The sequence below is a fragment of the Gouania willdenowi genome, unplaced genomic scaffold, assembly GCF_900634775.1.
Source record: "Gouania willdenowi unplaced genomic scaffold, fGouWil2.1 scaffold_120_arrow_ctg1, whole genome shotgun sequence".
NCBI classification, from domain to species: Eukaryota; Metazoa; Chordata; class Actinopteri; order Blenniiformes; family Gobiesocidae; genus Gouania; species Gouania willdenowi.
The window spans coordinates 389166-412722 of record NW_021144868.1 but is presented as its reverse complement, the minus strand read 5'-3'; the positions used below and the strand labels follow the sequence as shown (position 1 = coordinate 412722).

Sequence of the window (23557 nt, the reverse complement as noted above, 5' to 3'; positions counted from 1 at the left end):
TTACTGATACTATATATAACTGATACTATATATAACTGATACTATATATTACTGATACTATATATAACTGATACTATATATAACTGATACTATATATAACTGATACTATATATAACTGATACTATATATAACTGATACTATATATAACTGATACTATATATTACTGATACTATATATAACTGATACTATATATAACTGATACTATATATAACTGATACTATATATAACTGATACTATATATAACTGATACTATATATTACTGATACTATATATTACTGATACTATATATAACTGATACTATATATAACTGATACTATATATAACTGATACTATATATAACTGATACTATATATAACTGATACTATATATTACTGATACTATATATAACTGATACTATATATAACTGATACTATATATTAATAAATAAGTCATGTTTATTTATATAACACTTTTCACAGATGGTGGTCACAAAGTGCTTTACATATCAGCTCATTCACATTCACACACCAATGAAACAGAGCTGTCATACAAGGCGCTAGTCAACCACTGGGAGAAACTTGGGGTTCAGTGTCTTGCCTAAGGACACTTCAACACATAGATCGGGATTGAACCTCCAACCTCTCGATCAGAGGACTTTTACTGAACATTTACAAAAATTCAAACTTTGGATGAGGAAAATAAGATAAACTCAACTTCTTCAAAAACAACCAAAGGTTAGATTTAAGGAAAATAAAAACAACATATTAAAAATTAACAAATAAAGAGCATCAGGGTTCACAAATAAAATGTACATATACACAGTGGTGTGAAAAACTGTTTGCCCCCTTCCTGATTTATTTCTTTTAGTCACGAACACTGGGGACAGGCAGATCAACAGAACGGACGGGTGGGCGGGGTAGAGCGCACTGAGCTCACCAAGCATAGTGACGGAGCGCATGTGGGGCGCACCTATGGGGCCTGGGGCGGGGAAGAACGCGCCGAGCGGAGTGAGAGAGCGTACACGCTAGGGCTGTAGTCAACCAAGGAAATGGTTGGTGGACCAAGACTATGGCACACGTAGCGATTAGTCCACCAAAAAAAAAAAAAAAAAAAAAACACGATTCCACACCAAAGAGGAGGAGCTCATCAGAACAATCATGGAGGAACCAGAACTGATGGACTATGATACCAGGCCTGTGGTTCATAACCTGTTACTAGAGATGTGTTAATCCACTTCATCATATTAGTGCTGATTAGTGGAAGAACATCTTTAAATAGTGGAGATGGGATTGGATCTAAAAGACAGGTTGTTGGTTTAGAAGCACTAACTATTGAGGTCAGTTCAGATAGACCAGTTGGAGTGAAACTATGTAAATAAAAGCTGCATGTTGAGGATATTTCAGGAGCTGCTTTGTTTAATAAAGTATTGATCACTCCTGCAGGGGGGACATTAGCTTTGTTTCTAATTGTTAGAATTTTATTAGTAAAGAAGTTGATGAAGTCGTCACTGCTCAGGTTGACAGGAATAGAGGGTTCAACAGAGCTGTGGCTTCTGGTGGGCGTGGCTACAGTGTTAAATAGAAACCTTGGATTGTTCTTGTTTTCCTCTATTAAAGTTGAATATAAGGAAGTTCTAGCAGAGCAACAGCATCCAGAGCTGTGTGCAGTGACAACATTGCACTGTTAATAAGATCGTCTATTTTCTCTGTCGTTAGACATTGATAGCTACTCTCTGTTGAGATATCATATGGATCAGAGGTAAACAATGATGGAACTAAATCTTTAAATCTAGCTACAGCTTTCTCAGACAGTGATCTACTATAGTGTACTCTACTCTCAGAGTTTAAGCAGGCTGATATTTAGAGTTCTAAGGATAACAGGAAGTGATGTGAAAGAATAGGATTTTGAGGATATATCATCAGGTGATCAATTTCTAAACCATATGTTAGAACAAGGTCCAGGACATGATTAAGATAATGAGTTGGTTTGTTTACATGTTGTGTAAAGCCGATTGAATCTAATAGTGAGATAAATAATTTATTTAAGGGTTAGGGTTAGACATTCTCCTTCAGCATTTTTTGATGGACAGCAGAATTCATGCTTCAATTTATGACAGTAAGTCTTCCAGGTCCAGACCATCACACAGCCCCTAGGCTTGGACGGTATCCAAATTTTGATATCGTCAAACCTCCTCCCTATTTTACTGCGGTATACAGTATTACTGTGACTAATTAAAAGATATGACGTAAGGCTCAGGGTGTGTTCACACCAATCGAGACACAGCTTCATCAGCTGAATGGGGTGTGAAGAAAAAAAAAAAACATTTCGCGATATATCACTGATTTTTTTGGGCGCCGATTTTAAATTGATTTTTTTATTTAAAAAATTTAATTTTTTATTTAAAAAATTGATTTTTTTATTTAAGAAATTGATTTTCTTATTAAAAAATTTTTTTTTGTGGGATATTTACCGGTAATCATTATTTTTGTGTATTTGTGCAATATTTCAGTGGCTACAATTGATTTTATGATGACAGTGCGTAATACCTGTAATATTTATGTATACACAGGTATTTTATTTTCATATAATCTGTTCAGATCAGTGTTTAAATTATTTTTTTATTATTTCTGTGTATTATCAGTAACTCAGGGTGATTTATCCTTAATGTTCTCACTTATAGTTGTTACAATGATGTCATTATGTTGTCATGGTTACTTTGACACTTCTACACAGTAGTTTTAATGAAAAGAAACTTGTTTTACTTTATTTTATGATGACAGTGTGTAACACTTTCTTTTTTTTAGTGAAAATGTGTAAAAACACTAATGATAAATAATAAACAGGATGTTTTGAAGTAAATAGTTTTGACTCAATTTATCTGAATGATCAATATCTTCTGATGAACATATACAGCAACTTGATTTTTCATCTCTATATTAAATTTTGATATTAACTGGGTAGAATATATGCTACATCGCAATAATATCGTATTGTGACTCATGTATCGTGATACGTATTGTATTGCAATATCCTTGCCAATACTCACCCCTACAGCTGACTGTAGATCTATCCATCAAATATAAATCTATATGTTTCTTAAAGGATGGCATTGGTAAATGAAAGGATTCATTTATCATTAATAATGTTCTTTCCTAAACGCAGCTGTCAGATCTGCACCAAACAAGATCATTAATCAATGGGCAGGTCGTTTTCTAAGCGATCTGATTGGTCAGGAGGCGGGGCTTTAGTACTCGCTAAGATTCTAGCTAGAACAAAACCTACTCCCAACCAGGCTAGTCGTTCAGCACAAGTTACCATAGTGATTTAGCTCCGTAAGACGTTAGCGAGCTTCATAGTCCAGCACACACTGATTAAATCCTGGAAGTTAGAGCGATAAGAGCTAATCTAGTAACACAACACAACACAACGGTCCTTGAGGATCTTTTGGTCTACTTCACTTTGTCAGGTAGGTCCTATTTAAGTGAGTTCTCGAGTGAGAACAGGTGTAATCAGGCGTGGGTGTGGCTACAGGTGTGATCAACCACAGTTATGTTTCAACAGGCGCTGGGGGGCAAACACTTTTTCACACAGGGCCGTGTAGCTTTCATCTAAAAACTGCATTATGTGTTTACTTGTGTTATTTTTGACTAATGTTTACATTTGTTTGATGATCTGAAACATTTAAGTGTGGAAAACATGCAAAAAAGTAAGAAATCAGGAAGAGGCAAACACTTTTATACACCACTGTATAAACAGTATAAACATTTAAATGAGATTAGAGTTAAACAGAGCAACTAATAATCAATCTGAGGCGAGGGGACATTTCAGGTAAAGTGTCTTTGATGATTAGATTTGATACAAAGTGATTCATTTAAAACAATTAAAGAGTAAAACAATAATCTGGTGTTTAGATGTTTATTCGAATTATTCTGTTTCTCTGTGAAGGATTAATTTAATATTTGATCTTTTTCTATGACACAAACTAATAAATCCAACTTAAACAGATGTAATTAAATATGGAACAGACAGGATTTATTTATTTATAATAAACACTAAATCATTACCTTTGTTCTCCACTTATATAGATATATGATATGATAAAAACCTACTGTTGTTTATTTGACTAATATTGTTTTCTTTACTGAACACTGATTTAACTGATCAATCAAACTGATGAATAACTTTCCAGTGTCTGTGAATATTCAAAGTACGATTGTATATATTTCATCCCAAAAACCTCTGTTCAAACTGGTAAGATTAAGGACACCTGAAAGAATTTAAAATTCAATTTAACTTTATTTATATAGCACAAAATACAACAAAGTCATCTCAAAGTGCTGAACAAAATATAAAGTCTATAGTAAAAAGAAAGAACTTAACAAGATCCACATGAACAAGCATTTAGCGACAGTGGGAAGAAAAACCTCTTTTTTATAGGAATAAATCTCCGTTAGAACCAGGTTCAGAGGTGGAGAACATCTGGTTCTACTGACTGGGGTTAGTGAACAGAGGGACAAACAGAATAGGATAGAACATCCCAGACTAGAACTAGAACCACTATCTCCAGCATCAACACACCTGAAACAGAAAAGAGAGCGGAGGGCGAGGAGAAGACACATAAATAAAATGTCTATGATGGGAAGGAGTTTGTGTCCAAAATCCAAATGAATCATACATAACGTTTCTATGTAAATGGATAAAACTTTACTATTAATACTTTCCAGTAGTTGTGACGTTCAGGCCAAAGAAAGTGAGTAAAAATAAGCCTTGGATGACGATGGGTCCCATAAAAAAATATCTATATGTTACATATTTAAAAATAAAACTAAAGAAAATGAAAGAGAATATAAGATTTGTAAAAATAAGTTGACATCTGTTTTCTGAATACAAAAGAAAAATTATTATGAGATATTTGAAAATAGTAAAAGTAATATTAAACAGACCTTGAACACAATCAATCAGGTTTTGAGAAATAGAAGTAAAAGTTCTGAGATTCCAAGATACTTTATAAATAATAAAAATGTAAAACTAAACAAACAAGAAATAATAGTGGAATAATGTAATGATTATTTTTGTTAATATGGGTCCAACACTTGCAAAAGAAATACGGGCTCATGAGGAAACAGGCTTGACTAAAAAAACTATAAATTCATATGTGAAACTGAAACAAAGAAATAAACTGAACTAAAGACATTATCAATAGTTAACATGTTTTATAGCAGCGTAGCATTGTTTGGTTCAGTGTCTCTAAACTTTAGATGTGTGTGTTTCCATGGAAACGTTAAACATCTCTTCTTCACCTGCTGGTTTCTGTTTACAAACAACCATGGTGTGTTCAATGCACACATGCTAACAGCTAGCAGCTGTATGTGATGCTAACGTCTGTCTCTCACCATGTGTATTTGTTGTTGAAGGGGCGGAGCTTTAGTTGATGTGTGCTGATGATCATGTTGTCATGGTAACTATGAACCGTTTCAGCTGCAGTCGCCCCCTGCTGGCAGCTGGAGGAATTCACAGTGATCCAGGAATGTGATCGATGCAGCGACTTTCACCTGGTATGTCACTGATCACATGATCATCACATGATCATCACATGACGCTTTCTTCCTGTGTGAGTGTTCCAGAAGTCTCAGTCAGCGTGCAGACTGACAGGATACGTGGAGAGAGTGAACTGTAGCACCACACACAGAGACGACTACAGGAGGTACACACTACACACACACTACACACAGAGACGACTACAGGTGGTACACACTACACACACACTACACACAGAGACGACTACAGGAGGTACACACTACACACACACTACACACAGAGACGACTACAGGAGGTACACACTTCACACACACTACACACACACTACACACAGAGACGACTACAGGAGGTACACACTACACACACACTACACACAGAGACGACTACAGGTGGTACACACTACACACACACTACACACAGAGACGACTACAGGAGGTACACACTACACACACACTACACACAGAGACGACTACAGGTGGTACACACTACACACACACTACACACAGAGACGACTACAGGTGGTACACACTACACACACACTACACACAGAGACGACTACAGGAGGTACACACTACACACACACTACACACAGAGACGACTACAGGAGGTACACACTTCACACACACTACACACACACTACACACAGAGACGACTACAGGAGGTACACACTACACACACACTACACACAGAGACGACTACAGGAGGTACACACTACACACACACTACACACAGAGACGACTACAGGTGGTACACACTACACACACACTACACACAGAGACGACTACAGGAGGTACACACTACACACACACTACACACAGAGACGACTACAGGAGGTACACACTTCACACACACTACACACACACTACACACAGAGACGACTACAGGAGGTACACACTACACACACACTACACACAGAGACGACTACAGGAGGTACACACTACACACACACTACACACAGAGACGACTACAGGAGGTACACACTACACACACACTACACACAGAGACGACTACAGGAGGTACACACTACACACACACTACACACAGAGACGACTACAGGAGGTACACACTACACACACACTACACACAGAGACGACTACAGGTGGTACACACTACACACAGAGACGACTACAGGAGGTACACACTACACACACACTACACACAGAGACGACTACAGGAGGTACACACTACACACACACTACACACAGAGACGACTACAGGAGGTACACACTACACACACACTACACACACACTACACACAGAGACGACTACAGGAGGTACACACTACACACACACTACACACAGAGACGACTACAGGAGGTACACACTACACACACACTACACACACAGAGACGACTACAGGAGGTACACACTACACACAGAGACGACTACAGGAGGTACACACTACACACACACTACACACAGAGACGACTACAGGAGGTACACACTACACACACACTACACATACTACACACACACAGCACACACTACACACAGACGACTGCAGGAGGTACACACACACACACTATACACACTACACACACACACACTACACACAGACGACTGCAGGAGGTACACACACACACACTATACACACTACACACACACACACTACACACAGAAACGACTGCAGGAGGTACACACTATACACACTACACACACACACACTACACACAGAGACGACTACAGGAGGTACACACACACTACACACACACACACTACACACAGAGACGACTGCAGGAGGTACACACACACTATACACACTACACACACACACACTACACACAGAGACGACTGCAGGAGGTACACATGACACACACACTACACACAGAGACGACTGCAGGAGGTACACACACACTATACACACTACACACACACTACACACAGAGACGACTACAGGAGGTACACACACACACACACTACACACAGAGACGACTGCAGGAGATACATACTACACACACACACACTACACACAGAGATGACTACAGGAGGTACACACTACGCACACACACAGAGATGGCTACAGGAAGTACACACACACACACAATACACACAGAGACGACTACAGGAGGTACACACACACACACTATACACACTACACACACACACTACACACACAGACGACTGCAGGAGGTACACACGACACACACACACACACTACACACAGAGATGACTACAGGAGGTACACACCATACACTACACACAAAGATGACTGATACTGATACTGGTTATCATGGTTAATACTGGTTATAATAGTTAATTCTGGTTAATAATGGGTTATAATAGTTATAATAGTAATACTGGTTATCATGGTTAATACTGGTTATAATAGTTAATTCTGGTTAATAATGGGTTATAATAGTTATAATAGTAATACTGGTTGTCATAGTTAATACTGGTTATAATAGTTATTTCTGGTTAGTGAAGGGTTATACTAGTTAATACTGGTTATAATAATTAATACTAGTTATAATAGTTAATACTGGTTGTCATAGTTAATACTGGTTATAATAGTTATTTCTGGTTAGTGAAGGGTTATACTAGTTAATACTGGTTATAATAATTAATACTAGTTATAATAGTTAATACTGGTTGTCATAGTTAATACTGGTTATAATAGTTAATACTGGATGTAATAGTTAATTCTGGTTAGTGAAGGGTTATACTAGTTAATACTGGTTATAATAATTAATACTAGTTATAATAGTTAATACTGGTTATAATAGTTAATACTGGTTATAATAGTTAATAATAGTTATATTAGTTAATACTGGTTATCATAGTTAATACTGGTTATCATAGTTAATACTGGGTGGCTGTTGACGTGGTGACGTATCGATCATTTCCTGTTTACACTCTACCGCTGCTTGCAGCGCTCTACTACTGTGTTCTGCTAACTCTAATCAAACTTGTTGTCATTGATATTTTAGCCTTGAAAACACTTGTTTTAATTTTTTACCGTACAGTTAAACGTACGAAGGTTAAGTAAAAAGCAATCTCGCCTCTTAGAGGCAGTGTAATCTCCTTTAAACTTCCTTTTGTCCTTAGCTTAGCTTAGCTTAAATTTAGCACCTATGGCTTCTCTCTCCTCCCCTCCGCTCTCCTGCCCGGTGTGTCAGATGTTTAGTTACTCCTCGTCCTCCTTTAGGGACAATGGTAGTTGCATAAAGTGTAGCGTACTGTTAGATATGGAGGCGAGGATCAACAATCTGGAGAAGCGGTTCCACACCCCTGATACCAAACCCGAAGCTAGCAAGCAGGACCTAGCCGGTGCGGACCGTGCTAGCGCTAGCTTAGCCTCCCCCCCGGCCAGCAATGAGTGGGTTACTGTCCGTGGTAAGCATAGTCGAAGGTCAAAAAGCTGCTCGGGACACCACCATGTTCACGTCTCAAACAGGTTCTCCCCCCTCCGTGAGGACAACACACTCACCGGGGAACAAACTCTGATAATTGGCGACTCCATAGTGAGAAACGTGAAGCTAGCGAAGTCAGCGGGCATCGTGAGGTGCATCCCAGGGGCCAGAGCGGGCGACATAGAATCAAATCTAAAGTTGCTGGCAAAGAGTAACCGTAAGTTTGATAGGATAGTCCTCCATGTCGGCACTAATGACTCCCGACGTCGTCAGTCGGAAGCAACCAAAGTGAACATTGAATCAGTTTGTGCTTATGCTAAACAATGTCGGACTCCGTAATTTTCTCTGGTCCCTTACCAAATCTGACCAGTGATGACATGTATAGCCTATAGCATGTCATCATTTAACCGCTGGCTATCGAGGTGGTGTCCAGAAAACGAGGTGGGCTTCATTGATAATTGGAGATCCTTCTGGGGAAAACCGAACCTGATAGGAAGAGATGGAATCCATCCTACTTTGGAGGGAGCATCTCTACTATCAGAAAACATGGCACATTTATGACATCTCATGAATGAGACCATGTTACAGAGGCGGAGTCCTCCACGCCCCTCTGCGCTTGCCTTAGGACAGTTTCCCTCCCATTGCTATTATGATAGCTGTGTTCATCGCCATGACAACTGTTGTGATGGTGATGAATATTATTTTATGGAGACGGTGTCAGTCCCCCGACCCATATTTCACAATGATTTTAACATAAAATCAAATAAAAGAGCTATCAATTATAAAAATCTGAAAAAAATTAAAATCTCAAATCTAGAAACACCAAAACATAAAAGCATTAGATGTGCTCTATTAAATATTAGATCACTGAGATCCAAATCTCTACTAGTAAATGACCTTATCTCAGAAAATAACTTTGATTTATTCTGTTTAACTGAAACATGGCTGTATCAAGATGAATATGTTAGTTTAAATGAAGCCACTCCTCCCAGTCATTTAAATACTCATATGCCACGAGACATAGGCCGTGGAGGTGGTGTAGCAGCTATTTATCATTCCTCTCTCCTAATCTATCCTAAACCAAAGGCCAGTTACACTTCCTTTGAAAGCCTGGTTCTAAATTTATCTCATACCAAATCAAAAACCTGCCAGCCAGTCTTATTTGTGATAATTTACCGTCCTCCAGGCCCTTATTCTGAATTTCTATCAGAATTCTCTGAGTTTATATCAAACTTAGTCCTCAGTTCTGATAAAATACTGATAGTAGGAGATTTTAATATCCATGTGGACAAAGATAGTGATAGCCTGAGCTCAGCCTTTATGTCCCTAATAGACTCAGTTGGCTTTTTTCAAACTATTAATGAAGCTACTCATCGTTTAAATCATACTCTTGATCTTGTTCTAACATATGGCCTTGATATTAATGAACTAAAAGTCTACCCTGAAAATCCTCTGCTATCAGATCACTTTTAATATCTTTTAACATTATCCTAGAGGATCTCGCACTGTGCAATAAAATAGTTAGGAGTAGAAATCTGTCCAATAGTGCTGTGGCTAAATTTAAAGAGGCCATTCCTGCTGCCTTACACTCAGTGCACCATCCAATAAATAACTATGATATTAATTATAACCCCTCTCAACTGGATCTGCTTGTCGATAGCTCTGCTAGTCTACTAAAATCCACCTTGGACTCAATTGCCCCATTGAGGGAAAAAACTATTAAACGTCAGAGGAAAGCTCCGTGGTTTAGCTCTGAAACTTATCCTTCAACTCTCACATAAAACAAACTTCAAGAACTGCCTTCTTTCATCTCCGTAACATTGCTAAAATCAGATCTATCCTGTCTCAGGGCGACGCCGAAAAACTAGTCCATGCTTTTGTTACCTCTAGACTGGATTATTGTAATTCTCTTTTAGCAGGCTGCCCGAGCAAGTCGCTTAAGACACTTCAGCTGGTTCAAAATGCTGCAGCACGTGTACTGACTAAAACTAGGAGAAGAGATCACATTACTCCTGTATTAGCCTCTCTGCATTGGCTTCCCATAAAATATAGAATAGAATTCAAGATTCTTCTTCTCACTTATAAAGCCCTAAATGGACAGGCACCAGTCTATCTCAAGGAGCTTGTAGTGCCATACAATCCCCCAGAACACTACGCTCTCAAAATGCTGGACTACTCGTTGTTCCATTTGTCTCTAAAAGTAGTATAGGAGGAAGAGCTTTCAGTTATCAGGCCCCACTTCTCTGGAACCATCTACCAACCACGGTTCGGGGGGCAGACACCCTCTCTACCTTTAAGGTTAGGCTCAAAACATTCCTCTTTGATAAAGCTTTTAGTTAGGAACCAGCTCATAGCTCATAATTAAGATGCAATAGGCATAGACTGCCGGGGGGGGGGGGGTCTGGCATGCTCGGTTGGAGAGAGGTTGGAGAGGGCGTTAAGAGAGAGGTCATTTAGGTTAGAGAGGGACCGGAGAGGGTCCCATTCCTCTCTCAAACACTCCCTCTATGTCTGCTTCTTCCTTGTGTGTTTGCTCCTGTTCTCCTTCTGGCTTTTGTCTTGCAGGTCCGTGGGATCCTCAGTGTGGAGTTACAGAGTCTCAACAACTCTGTCTCCACCCTTTCCTCTGCACACACCCAACACAGCATAACGTGGATGGCTGTTCATCATAGGAATGGGATCCACACAAGGTTCCTGCTGCTTAACAGAAGGTTTTCCTTGCCGCCATGATGAATTCATGTTGGGTGTGGGATACATATGTATGTGTATATACGTATATATGCATATGTGTGTATCCATAAAATGAAGAGTCCGTCCTTAAGACTGCTCTACTGTAAAGTGCCTTGAGATACCATTGGTTATGATTTGGAGCTATACAAATAAAGATTGATTGATTGATTGATAATAGTTAATAATAGTTAAAATAGTCAATACTGGTTATCATAGTTAATACTGGTTATAATAGTTAATACTGGTTATAATAGTTAATACTGGTTATCATAGTTAATACTGGTTATCATAGTTAATACTGGTTATAATAGTTAATACTGGTTATCAGTTCATTCTGGTTAATAATGGGTTATAATAGTTATAATAGTAATACTGGTTGTCATAGTTAATACTGGTTATAATAGTTATTTCTGGTTAGTGATGGGTTATACTAGGTAATACTGGTTATACTAGTTAATACTGGTTGTCATAGTTAATACTGGGTATAATTGTTAATTCTGGTTCATACTGGTTATAATAGGTAATATTAGTTAAAATAGTTAATACTGGTTATCATAGTTAATACTGGTTATACTAGTTAATACTGGTTATAATAGTTAATACTGGTTATAATAGTAAACACTGGTTATAATAGGTAATTCTGGTTAATACTGGTTATAATAGTTAATAATTGTTAAAATAGTTAATACTGGTTATCATAGTTAAGACTGGTTATCATAGTTAATACTGGTTATAATAGTTAATACCGGTTATAATAGTAAACACTGGTTATCATAGTTTATACTGGTTTTCATAGTTAATACTGGTTATAATAGATAATGCTGGTTATCATAGTTTATACTGGTTATAATAATTAATTCTGGTTAATAATGGGTTATAATAGTTATCATAGTTAATACAGGTTATCATAGTTATTACTGGTTATTCTAATTAATACTGGTTATACTAGTTAATACTGGTTATAATAGTTATTTCTGGTTAGTGATGGGTTATACTAGGTAATACTGGTTATACTAGTTAATACTGGTTATAATAGTTAATACTGGTTGTCATAGTTAATACTGGTTATCATAGTTCCATCCATCCATCTTCTTCCGCTTAGCCGTTTCCGGGTCGCGGGGGCAGCATCCTCAGTAGGGAGGCCCAGACTTCCCTCTCCCCGGCCACTTCCTCCAGCTCTTCCGGGGGGACCCCGAGACGTTCCCAGGCCAGCCGAGAGACATAGTCTCTCCAGCGTGTCCTGGACGTGCCCTGAACGCCTCACTAGGGAGGCGTTCAGGGGGCATCCTAATTAGGTGCCCGAGCCACCTCATCTGGCTCTTCTCGATGCGGAGGAGCAGCGACTCTACTTTGAGCCCCTCCCGAATGACTGAGCTTCTCACCCTATCTCTAAGGGAGAGCCCAGCCACCCTACGGAGGAAACTCATTTCGGCCGCTTGTACCCGTGATCTTGTTCTTTCGGTCATGACCCAAAGTTCATGACCATAGGTGAGGGTTGGAACATAGACTGACCTGTAAATCTAGAGCATTGCTTTTTGGCTCAGCTCCCTTTTCACAATGACGGACCGGTGCAGACTCTGCATCACTGCAGACGCCGCACCAATCCGCCTGTCGATCTCTTGCTCCATCCTTCCCTAACTCGTGAACAAGACCCCGAGGTACTTGAACTCCTCCACCTGGGGCAGAACCTCATCTCCAACCCGGAGAAGGCACTCCACCTTTTTCCGGTCGAGAACCATGGACTTGGATTTGGAGGTGCTGATTCTCATTCCGGCCGCTTCACACTCGGCTGCGAACCGATCCAGTGAGAGTTGAAGGTCACGGTATGTTGGAGCCAACAGGACCACATCATCTGCAAAAAGCAGTGATGCAATACTGAGGCCCCCGAACCGGACCCCCTCAACGCCCTGACTGCGCCTAGAAATCCTGTCCATAAAAGTTATGAACAGAATCGGTGACAAAGGGCAGCCCTGGCGGAGTCCAACCCTCACCGGAAACGATTTCGACTTACTGCCGGCAATGCGGACCAGACTCTGACTCCGGTCATACAGGGAACGAACAGCTCCTATCAGGAGGTTCGATACCCCATACTCCCGGAGGACCCCCCACAGGAATCCCCGAGGGACACGGTCAAATACCTTTTCCAGATCCACAAAACACATGTGGACTGGTTGGGCAAATTCCCATGACCCCTCAAGGACCCTGCTGGGTTATAATAGTTAATACTGGTTAATAATGGGTTATAATAGTTAATAGTGGGTTATACTAGTTAATACTGGTTATAATAGTTAAAACTGGTTATACTAGTTTATACTGTTATACTAGTTATAATAGTTAATACTGGTATTGATGGTGTATACTGGTTACAATAGTTAATACTGTTTATGCTAATTAATAGTGGTTATAATAGTTAATAATGGGTTATACTAGTTAATTCGGGTTATACTAGGTAATACTGGTTATACTAGTTATTACTGGTTATACTAGTTAATACTGATTATAATAGTTATTACTGGTTAATAATGGATTATAATAGTTAATATTGGTTATACTAGTTAATACTGGTTATAATATTAATAACTGGTTAAAAATGGGTTATACTAGTTAATAATGGGTTATACTAGTTAATGCTGGTTAAACTTGTTAATACTGGTTAATAATGGGTTATAATCGTTAATACTGGTTAATAATGGGTTATTAGTGTTGATACTGGTTAATAATGAGTTATAGTAGTTAATATTGGGTAAACTCGTTAATACTGGTTAATAATGGGTAATACTAGTTAATACTGGTTATAATAGCTCACAGATCTATGGCCACAGGTCAAATAGTGGAGCCCAGAGCTCACAGTAAACATGGTGATGCTCTTTTTAGTTGTTATGCTGCAAATTAGTGGAACAAACTGCAGCAGAGCTGAAGTCAGCATCCAATGTGAACATTTTTTAATCAAAGTTAAAGGAACTATTTTTCTCTACTGCGTATGATTGAGAGAGAGATTTTTGGTCATGTTGTTGATGTAATGTGTTTGTTGATGATTTTAAATGTTCTTATTGATTTTAGGCTGTTGAATGTTTTATCATGTAAAGCACATTGAGTTGCCTTGTGTATGAAATGCGCTGTAGAAATAAATGTGCTTTGCCTTGCCTTGTACACACACACTACAGACACACACACTACACACCGAAACGACGACAGGAGGAACACACACACATGATGTCATATGTGATAACGTGATTAAATCTGAGCTTCTGTTTGTTATTAAGATCATCATTAGACTCTAAAATCTACTGCAAATATAGTGCACATACTTAAAATGGGCTAAAAACGCAGTCAAGCACAAAAAATGACAAAAATTAAATTTTTTTAGTGAGGCATATTTTTCAAAAAAAAAAAAAAAAAAAAAAAATTGAGTTAAGATCTTTTTTAGACCATAAAATCTACTGCAAATATAATGCACATACTTAAAATGGGCTAAAAACGCAGTAAAACACAAAAAAATTACAAAATAAATAAATGAATGAAAAAAAAATCACAAAAATTCAAAGGTAAGGCTATAGTAAGGCATATTTTTCAAAAATTTTCAAAATAAAAATTAAGTTAAGACTATCATTAGACCCTAAAATCTACTGCAAATATAGTGCACATACTTAAATGGGCTAAAAATGCAGTCAAGCACAAAAAATGACAAAAATAAAAAAAAATCGCAAAAATTGAAAAGTAAGGCTAGTAAGGCATATTCTTCAAAATTTTCAAAATAAAAATTAAGTTAAGACTATCACTAGACCCTAAAATCTACTGCAAATATAGTGCACATACTTAAATTGGGCTAAAAACGCAGTAAAGCAGAAAAAATTACAAAAATGAAAAAAATCGTAAAAATTCAAAAGTAAGGCTATAGTGAGGCATGTTTTTCAAAAAAAAAAAAAAAAAAAAAATTGAGTTAAGATCTTTTTTAGACCATAAAATCTACTGCAAATATAATGCACATACTTAAAATGGGCTAAAAATGCAGTAAACACAAAAAAATAAAAATAAATAAATGAATGAAAAAAAATCACAAAAATTCAAAGGTAAGGCTATAGTAAGGCATATTTTTCAAAAATTTTCAAAAATAAAAATTAAGTTAAGACTATCATTAGACCCTAAAATCTACTGCAAATATAGTGCACATACTTAAAATGGGCTAAAAATGCAGTAAAGCACAAAAAATTACAAAAATAAAAAATTGCAAAAATTCAAAAGTAAGGCTATAGTCAGGCATCTTTTTCAAAATTAAAAAAAAAAATTTCAAAAAATAAAAATTGAATTAAGACCATCATTAGACCCTAAATCTACTGCAAATATAGTGCACATACTTAAATGGGCTAAAAACACAGTAAAGCACAAAAAATGACAAAAGTAAAAAAAATCCTGAAAATTCAAAAGTAAGGCTATAGTAAGGCATATTTTTAAAAAATTAAAAAAAAAAAAAATTGAGTTAAGATCTTTATTAGACCCTAAAATCTACTGCAAATATAGTGCACATACTTAAAATGGGCTAAAAACGTAGTAAAACACAAAAAAATGACAAAATAATGAAATAAAAAATCACGAAAATTCAAAAGTAAGGCTATCGTAAGGCATATTTTCAAAAAATTTTCAAAAATAAAAAATTGAGTTAAGACCATCATTAGACCCTAAAATCTACTGCAAATATAGTGCACATACTTAAATTGGGGCTAACAACGCAGTAAAGCACAAAAAATTACAAAAATAAAAAAATTGCAAAATTCAAAAGTAAGGTTATAGTAAGGCATATTTTTCAAAAATTTAAAAAAAAAAAATTGAGTTAAGATCTTTATTAGACCCTAAAATCTACTGCAAATATAGTGCACATACTTAAAATGGGCTAAAAACGCGAGTAAAGCACAAAAAATACAAAAAGAAAAAAATTGCAAAAATTCAAAAGTAAGGCTATAGTAAGGCCATATTTTAAAAAATTAATAAAATTCCAAATTAAAAAAAATCTCAAAATTCAAATGTAAGGCTATAGTAAGGCATATTTTTAAAAAATTAATAAAAATTCCAAAATTTAAAAAAATCTCAAAATTCAATGTAAGGCTATAGTAAGGCATATTTTTAAAAAATTAATAAAATTCCAAAATTTAAAAAATTGCAAAAATTCAAATGTAAGGGCTATAGTAAGGCATATTTTTCAAAAATTAAAAATAAATAAAAAATTGAGTTAAAATCTTTATTAGACCCTAAAATCTACTGCAAATATAGTGCACATACTTAAAATGGGCTAAAAAACGTAGTAAACACAAAAAAATGACAAAAATAATGAATAAAAAATCACGAAAATTCAAAAGTAAGGCTAATCATAAGGCATATTTTTCAAAAATTAAAAAAAAAAAAAATTGAGTTAAGATCTTTTTTAGACCATAAATCTACTGCAAATATAATGCACATACTTAAAATGGGCTAAAAACGCAGTAAAACACAAAAAAATTACAAAAATAATAAATGAATGAAAAAAAATCACAAAAATTCAAAAGTAAGGCTATAGTAAGGCATATTTTTCAAAAATTAAAAAATAACTAAAAAATTGAGTTAAAATCTTTATTAGACCCTAAAATCTACTGCAAATATAGTGCAATACTTAAAATGGGCTAAAAAACGTAGTAAAAACACAAAAAAATGACAAAAATAATGAAATAAAAAAATCACGAAAATTCAAAAGTAAGGCTATCATAAGGCATATTTTTCAAAAATTAAAAAAAAAAAAAATTGAGTTAAGATCTTTTTTAGACCATAAAATCTACTGCAAATATAATGCACATACTTAAAATGGGCTAAAAACGCAGTAAAACACAAAAAAAATTACAAAAATAAATAAATGAATGAAAAAAAAAATCACAAAAATTCAAAAGTAAGGCTATAGTAAGGCATATTTTCAAAATTAAAAAATAATAAAAAATTGAGTTAAAAATCTTTATTAGACCCTAAAATCTACTGCAAATATAGTGCACATACTTAAATTGGGCTAAAAACGCAGTAAAGCACAAAAATTACAAAAAATAAAAAAAATTGCAAAAATTCAAAGTAAGGTTATAGTAAGGCATATTTTTCAAAAATTCAAAAAAAAAATTTTTAAAAATAAAAGTTGAGTTAAGACCATCATTAGACCCTAAAATCTACTGCAAATATAGTGCACATACTTAAATTGGGCTAAAAACGCAGTAAAGCACAAAAAATTACAAAAATAAAAAAATTGCAAAATTCAAAGTAAGGTTATAGTAAGGCATATTTTTCAAAAATTCAAAAAAAAAATTTCAAAAAATAAAAATTGAATTAAGACCATCATTAGACCCTAAAATCTACTGCAAATATAGTGCACATACTTAAATTGGGCTAAAAACACAGTCGAGCACAAAAAATGACAAAAGTAAAAAAATCGCAAAAATTCAAAAGTAAGGCTATAGTAAGGCATATTTTTCAAAAATTAAAAAAAAAAAAAATTGAGTTAAGATCTTTTTTAGACCATAAAATCTACTGCAAATATAATGCACATACTTAAAATGGGCTAAAAACGTAGTAAAACACAAAAAAATGACAAAAATAATGAAATAAAAAATCTCGAAAATTCAAAAGTAAGGCTATCGTAAGGCATAATTTTCAAAAAATTCAAAAAATAAAAATTGAGTTAAGACCATCATTAGACCCTAAATACTACTGCAAGTATAATGCACATACTTAGAATGGGCAAAGAAAGCAGTAAAGCACAAAAAATAACAAAAATAAAAAAAAATTTGTTATAGTAAGGCATATTTTTCAAAAATTTAAAAAAAAAAAAATTGAGTTAAGATCTTTATTAGACCCTAAAATCTACTGCAAATATAGTGCACATACTTAAAATGGGCTAAAAACGCAGTAAAGCACAAAAAATTACAAAAAGAAAAAAATTGCAAAAATTCAAAAGTAAGGCTATAGTAAGGCATATTTTTAAAAAATTAATAAAATTCCAAAATTAAAAAAAATCTCAAAAATTCAAATGTAAGGCTATAGTAAGGCATATTTTTAAAAAATTAATAAAATTCCAAAATTTAAAAAAATCTCAAAAATTCAAATGTAAGGCTATAGTAAGGCATATTTTTAAAAAATTAATAAAATTCCAAAATTTAAAAAAATCGCAAAAATTCAAATGTAAGGCTATAGTAAGGCATATTTTTCAAAAATTAAAAAATAAATAAAAAATTGAGTTAAAATCTTTATTAGACCCTAAAATCTACTGCAAATATAGTGCACATACTTAAAATGGGCTAAAAACGTAGTAAAACACAAAAAAAATGACAAAAAATAATGAAATAAAAAATCACGAAAATTCAAAAGTAAGGCTATCATAGGCATATTTTTCAAAAATTAAAAAAAAAAAAAAATTGAGTTAAGATCTTTTTAGACCATAAATCTACTGCAAATATAATGCACATACTTAAAATGGGCTAAAAACGCAGTAAAACACAAAAAAATTACAAAAATAAATAAATGAATGAAAAAAAATCACAAAAATTCAAAAGTAAGGCTATAGTAAGGCATATTTTTCAAAAATTAAAAAATAAATAAAAAATTGAGTTAAAATCTTTATTAGACCCTAAAATCTACTGCAAATATAGTGCACATACTTAAAATGGGCTAAAAACGTAGTAAAACACAAAAAAATGACAAAAATAATGAAATAAAAAATCACGAAAATTCAAAAGTAAGGCTATCATAAGGCATATTTTTCAAAAATTAAAAAAAAAAAAAATTGAGTTAAGATCTTTTTTAGACCATAAAATCTACTGCAAATATAATGCACATACTTAAAATGGGCTAAAAACGCAGTAAAACACAAAAAAATTACAAAAATAAATAAATGAATGAAAAAAAATCACAAAAATTCAAAAGTAAGGCTATAGTAAGGCATATTTTTCAAAAATTAAAAATAAATAAAAAATTGGAGTTAAAATCTTTATTAGACCCTAAATCTACTGCAAATATAGTGCACATACTTAAATTGGGCTAAAAACGCAGTAAAGCACAAAAAATTACAAAATAAAAAAATTGCAAAAATTCAAAAAGTAAGGTTATAGTAAGGCATATTTTTCAAAAATTCAAAAAAAAAAATTTTTAAAAATAAAAGTTGAGTTAAGACCATCATTAGACCCTAAAATCTACTGCAAATATAGTGCACATACTTAAATTGGGCTAAAAACGCAGTAAAGCACAAAAAATTACAAAAATAAAAAAATTGCAAAAATTCAAAAGTAAGGTTATAGTAAGGCATATTTTTCAAAAATTCAAAAAAAAAAATTTCAAAAAATAAAAAATTGAATTAAGACCATCATTAGAAACCTAAAATCTACTGCAAATATAGTGCACATACTTAAATTGGGCTAAAAACACAGTCGAGCACAAAAATGACAAAAGTAAAAAAAATCGCAAAAATTCAAAAGTAAGGCTATAGTAAGGCATATTTTTCAAAATTAAAAAAAAAAAAAAATTGAGTTAAGATCTTTTTTAGACCATAAAATCTACTGCAAATATAATGCACATACTTAAAATGGGCTAAAAACGTAGTAAAACACAAAAAAATGACAAAAATAATAGAAATAAAAATCTCGAAAATTCAAAAGTAAGGCTAAGGCATATTTTTCAAAAATTTCAAAAACTAAAAATTTAATTGAGACCATCATTAAACCCTAAAAACTACTGCAAACATAGTGCAGATATTTATTTTGGCCTAAAAACGCAGTAAAGCACAAAAAAATTACAAAAATAAAAAATTGCAAAAATTCAAAAGTAAGGTTATAGTAAGGCCTATTTTTCAAAATTCAAAAAAAAAATTTAAAAAATAAAAGTTGAGTTAAGACCATCATTAGACCCTAAAATCTACTGCAAATATAGTGCACATACTTAAATTGGGCTAAAAACACAGTCAAGCACAAAAAATGACAAAAGTAAAAAAAAATCCTGAAATTAAAAAGTAAGGCTATAGTAAGGCATATTTTTCAAAAATTAAAAAAAAAAAAAATTTGAGTTAAGATCTTTTTTAGACCATAAAATCTACTGCAAATATAGTGCACATACTTAAAATGGGCTAAAAACGCAGTAAAACACAAAAAATTACAAAAATAAATAAATGAATGAAAAAAAAAATCACAAAAATTCAAAGGTAAGGCTATAGTAAGGCATATTTTTCAAAAATTTTCAAAATAAAAATTAAGTTAAGACTATCATTAGACCCTAAAATCTACTGCAAATATAGTGCACATACTTAAAATGGGCTAAAATGCAGTAAAGCACAAAAAAATTACAAAAATAAAAAAAATTGCAAAAATTCAAAAGTAAGGCTATAGTCAGGCATCTTTTTCAAAAATTAAAAAAAAAAAATTTCAAAAAATAAAAATTGAATTAAGACCATCATTAGACCCTAAAATCTACTGCAATATAGTGCACATACTTAAATTGGGCTAAAAACACAGTACAGCACAAAAAATGACAAAAGTAAAAAAAATCCTGAAAATTCAAAGTAAGGCTATAGTAAGGCATATTTTTCAAAAATTAAAAAAAAAAAAAAATTGAGTTAAGATCTTTATTAGACCCTAAAAATCTACTGCAAATATAGTGCACATACTTAAAATGGGCTAAAAACGTAAGTAAAACACAAAAAAATGACAAAAATAATGAAATTAAAAAATCACGAAAAATTCAAAAGTAAGGCTATCGTAAGGCATATTTTCAAAAAATTCCAAAAATAAAAATTGAGTTAAGACCCTCATTAGACCCTAAAATCTACTGCAAATATAGTGCACATACTTAAATTGGGCTAAAAACGCAGTAAAGCACAAAAATTACAAAAATAAAAAAATTGCAAAAATTCAAAAGTAAGGTTATAGTAAGGCATTTTTTCAAAAATTTAAAAAAAAAAAAAATTTGAGTTAGATCTTTATTAGACACCCTAAATCTACTGCAATATAGTGCACATACTTAAAATGGGCTAAAAAACGCAGTAAAGCACAAAAAATTACAAAAGAAAAAAATTGCAAAATTCAAAAGTAAGGCTATAGTAAGGCATATTTTAAAAAAATTATAAAATTCCAAAAATTTAAAAAAATCTCAAAAATTCAAATGTAAGGCTATAGTAAGGCATATTTTTAAAAAATTATATAAAATTCCAAAATTTAAAAAACTCGCAAAAATTCAAATGTAAGGCTATAGTAAGGCATATTTTTCAAAAATTAAAAATAAATAAAAAATTGAGGTTAAATCTTTATTAGACCCTAAATCTACTGCAAATATAGTGCACATACTTAAAATGGGCTAAAAACGTAGTAAAACACAAAAAAATGACAAAAATAATGAAATAAAAAATCACGAAAAATTCAAAAGTAAGGCTATCATAAGGCATATTTTTCAAAAATTAAAAAAAAAAAAATTGAGTTAAGATCTTTTTTAGACCATAAATCTACTGCAAATATAATGCACATACTTAAATGGGCTAAAAACGCAGTAAAACACAAAAAAATTACAAAAATAATAAATGAATGAAAAAAAATCACAAAAATTCAAAAGTAAGGCTATAGTAAGGCATATTTTTCAAAATTAAAAAATAAATAAAAAATTGAGTTAAAATCTTTATTAGACCCTAAAATCTACTGCAAATATAGTGCACATACTTAAAATGGGCTAAAAACGTAGTAAAAACACAAAAAAATGACAAAAATAATGAAATAAAAAAATCACGAAAATTCAAAGTAAGGCTATCATAAGGCATATTTTTCAAAAATTAAAAAAAAAAAAATTGAGTTAAGATCTTTTTTAGACCATAAAATCTACTGCAAATATAATGCACATACTTAAAATGGGCTAAAAACGTAGTAAAACACAAAAAAATTGACAAAAATAATGAAATAAAAATCTCGAAAATTCAAAAGTAGGGCTATCGTAAGGCATATTTTTCAAAAATTTTCAAAAATAAAAATTGAGTTAAGACCATCATTAGACCCTAAAATCTACTGCAAATATAGTGCACATACTTAAATTGGGCTAAAAACGCAGTAAAGCACAAAAAATTACAAAAATAAAAAATTGCAAAAATTCAAAAGTAAGGTTATAGTAAGGCATATTTTTCAAAAATTCAAAAAAAAATTTTTAAAATAAAAGTTGAGTTAAGACCATCATTAGACCCTAAAATCTACTGCAAATATAGGTGCACATACTTAAATTGGGCTAAAAACGCAGTAAAGCACAAAAAATTACAAAAATAAAAAATTGCAAAAATTCAAAAGTAAGGTTATAGTAAGGCATATTTTTCAAAAATTCAAAAAAAAATTTCAAAAAATAAAAATTGAATTAAGACCCTCCTTAGAACCTAAAATCTACTGCAAATATAGTGCACATACTTAAATTGGGCTAAAAACACAGTCGAGCACAAAAAATGACAAAAGTAAAAAAAATCGCAAAATTCAAAAGTAAGGCTATAGTAAGGCATATTTTCAAAAATTAAAAAAAAAAAAATTGAGTTAAGATCTTTTTTAGACCATAAATCTACTGCAAATATAATGCACATACTTAAAATGGGCTAAAAACGTAGTAAAACACAAAAAAATGACAAAATAATGAAATAAAAAATCTCGAAAATTCAAAAGTAAGGCTATCGTAAGGCATATTTTTCAAAAATTTTCAAAAATAAAAATTGAGTTAAGACCATCATTAGACCCTAAAATCTACTGCAAATAGTGCACATACTTAAATTGGGCAAAAACACAGTCAAGCACAAAAAATGACAAAAGTAAAAAAAAATCCTGAAAATTAAAAAGTAAGGCTATAGTAAGGCATTTTTCAAAAATTTTCAAAAATAAAAATTAAGTTAAGACTATCATTAGACCCTGAAATCTACTGCAAATGTAGTTCACATACTTAAAATGGGCTAAAAATGC

General features: G+C 33.1%; 1 protein-coding gene across 1 annotated transcript in view; it reads left to right on the top strand.

Annotated features, from left to right (window-relative positions):
• The window catches only part of jtb (jumping translocation breakpoint), a 34348-nt gene that overhangs the window by 8277 nt on the left and 2514 nt on the right, over positions 1-23557 (top strand). The window contains exons 4-6 of the mRNA XM_028440858.1: positions 5458-5534; positions 5604-5723; positions 6692-6791. Coding sequence (XP_028296659.1) covers positions 5458-5534; positions 5604-5723; positions 6692-6791 — 297 coding nt within the window. The remainder of the gene's footprint in view (positions 1-5457; positions 5535-5603; positions 5724-6691; positions 6792-23557) is intronic.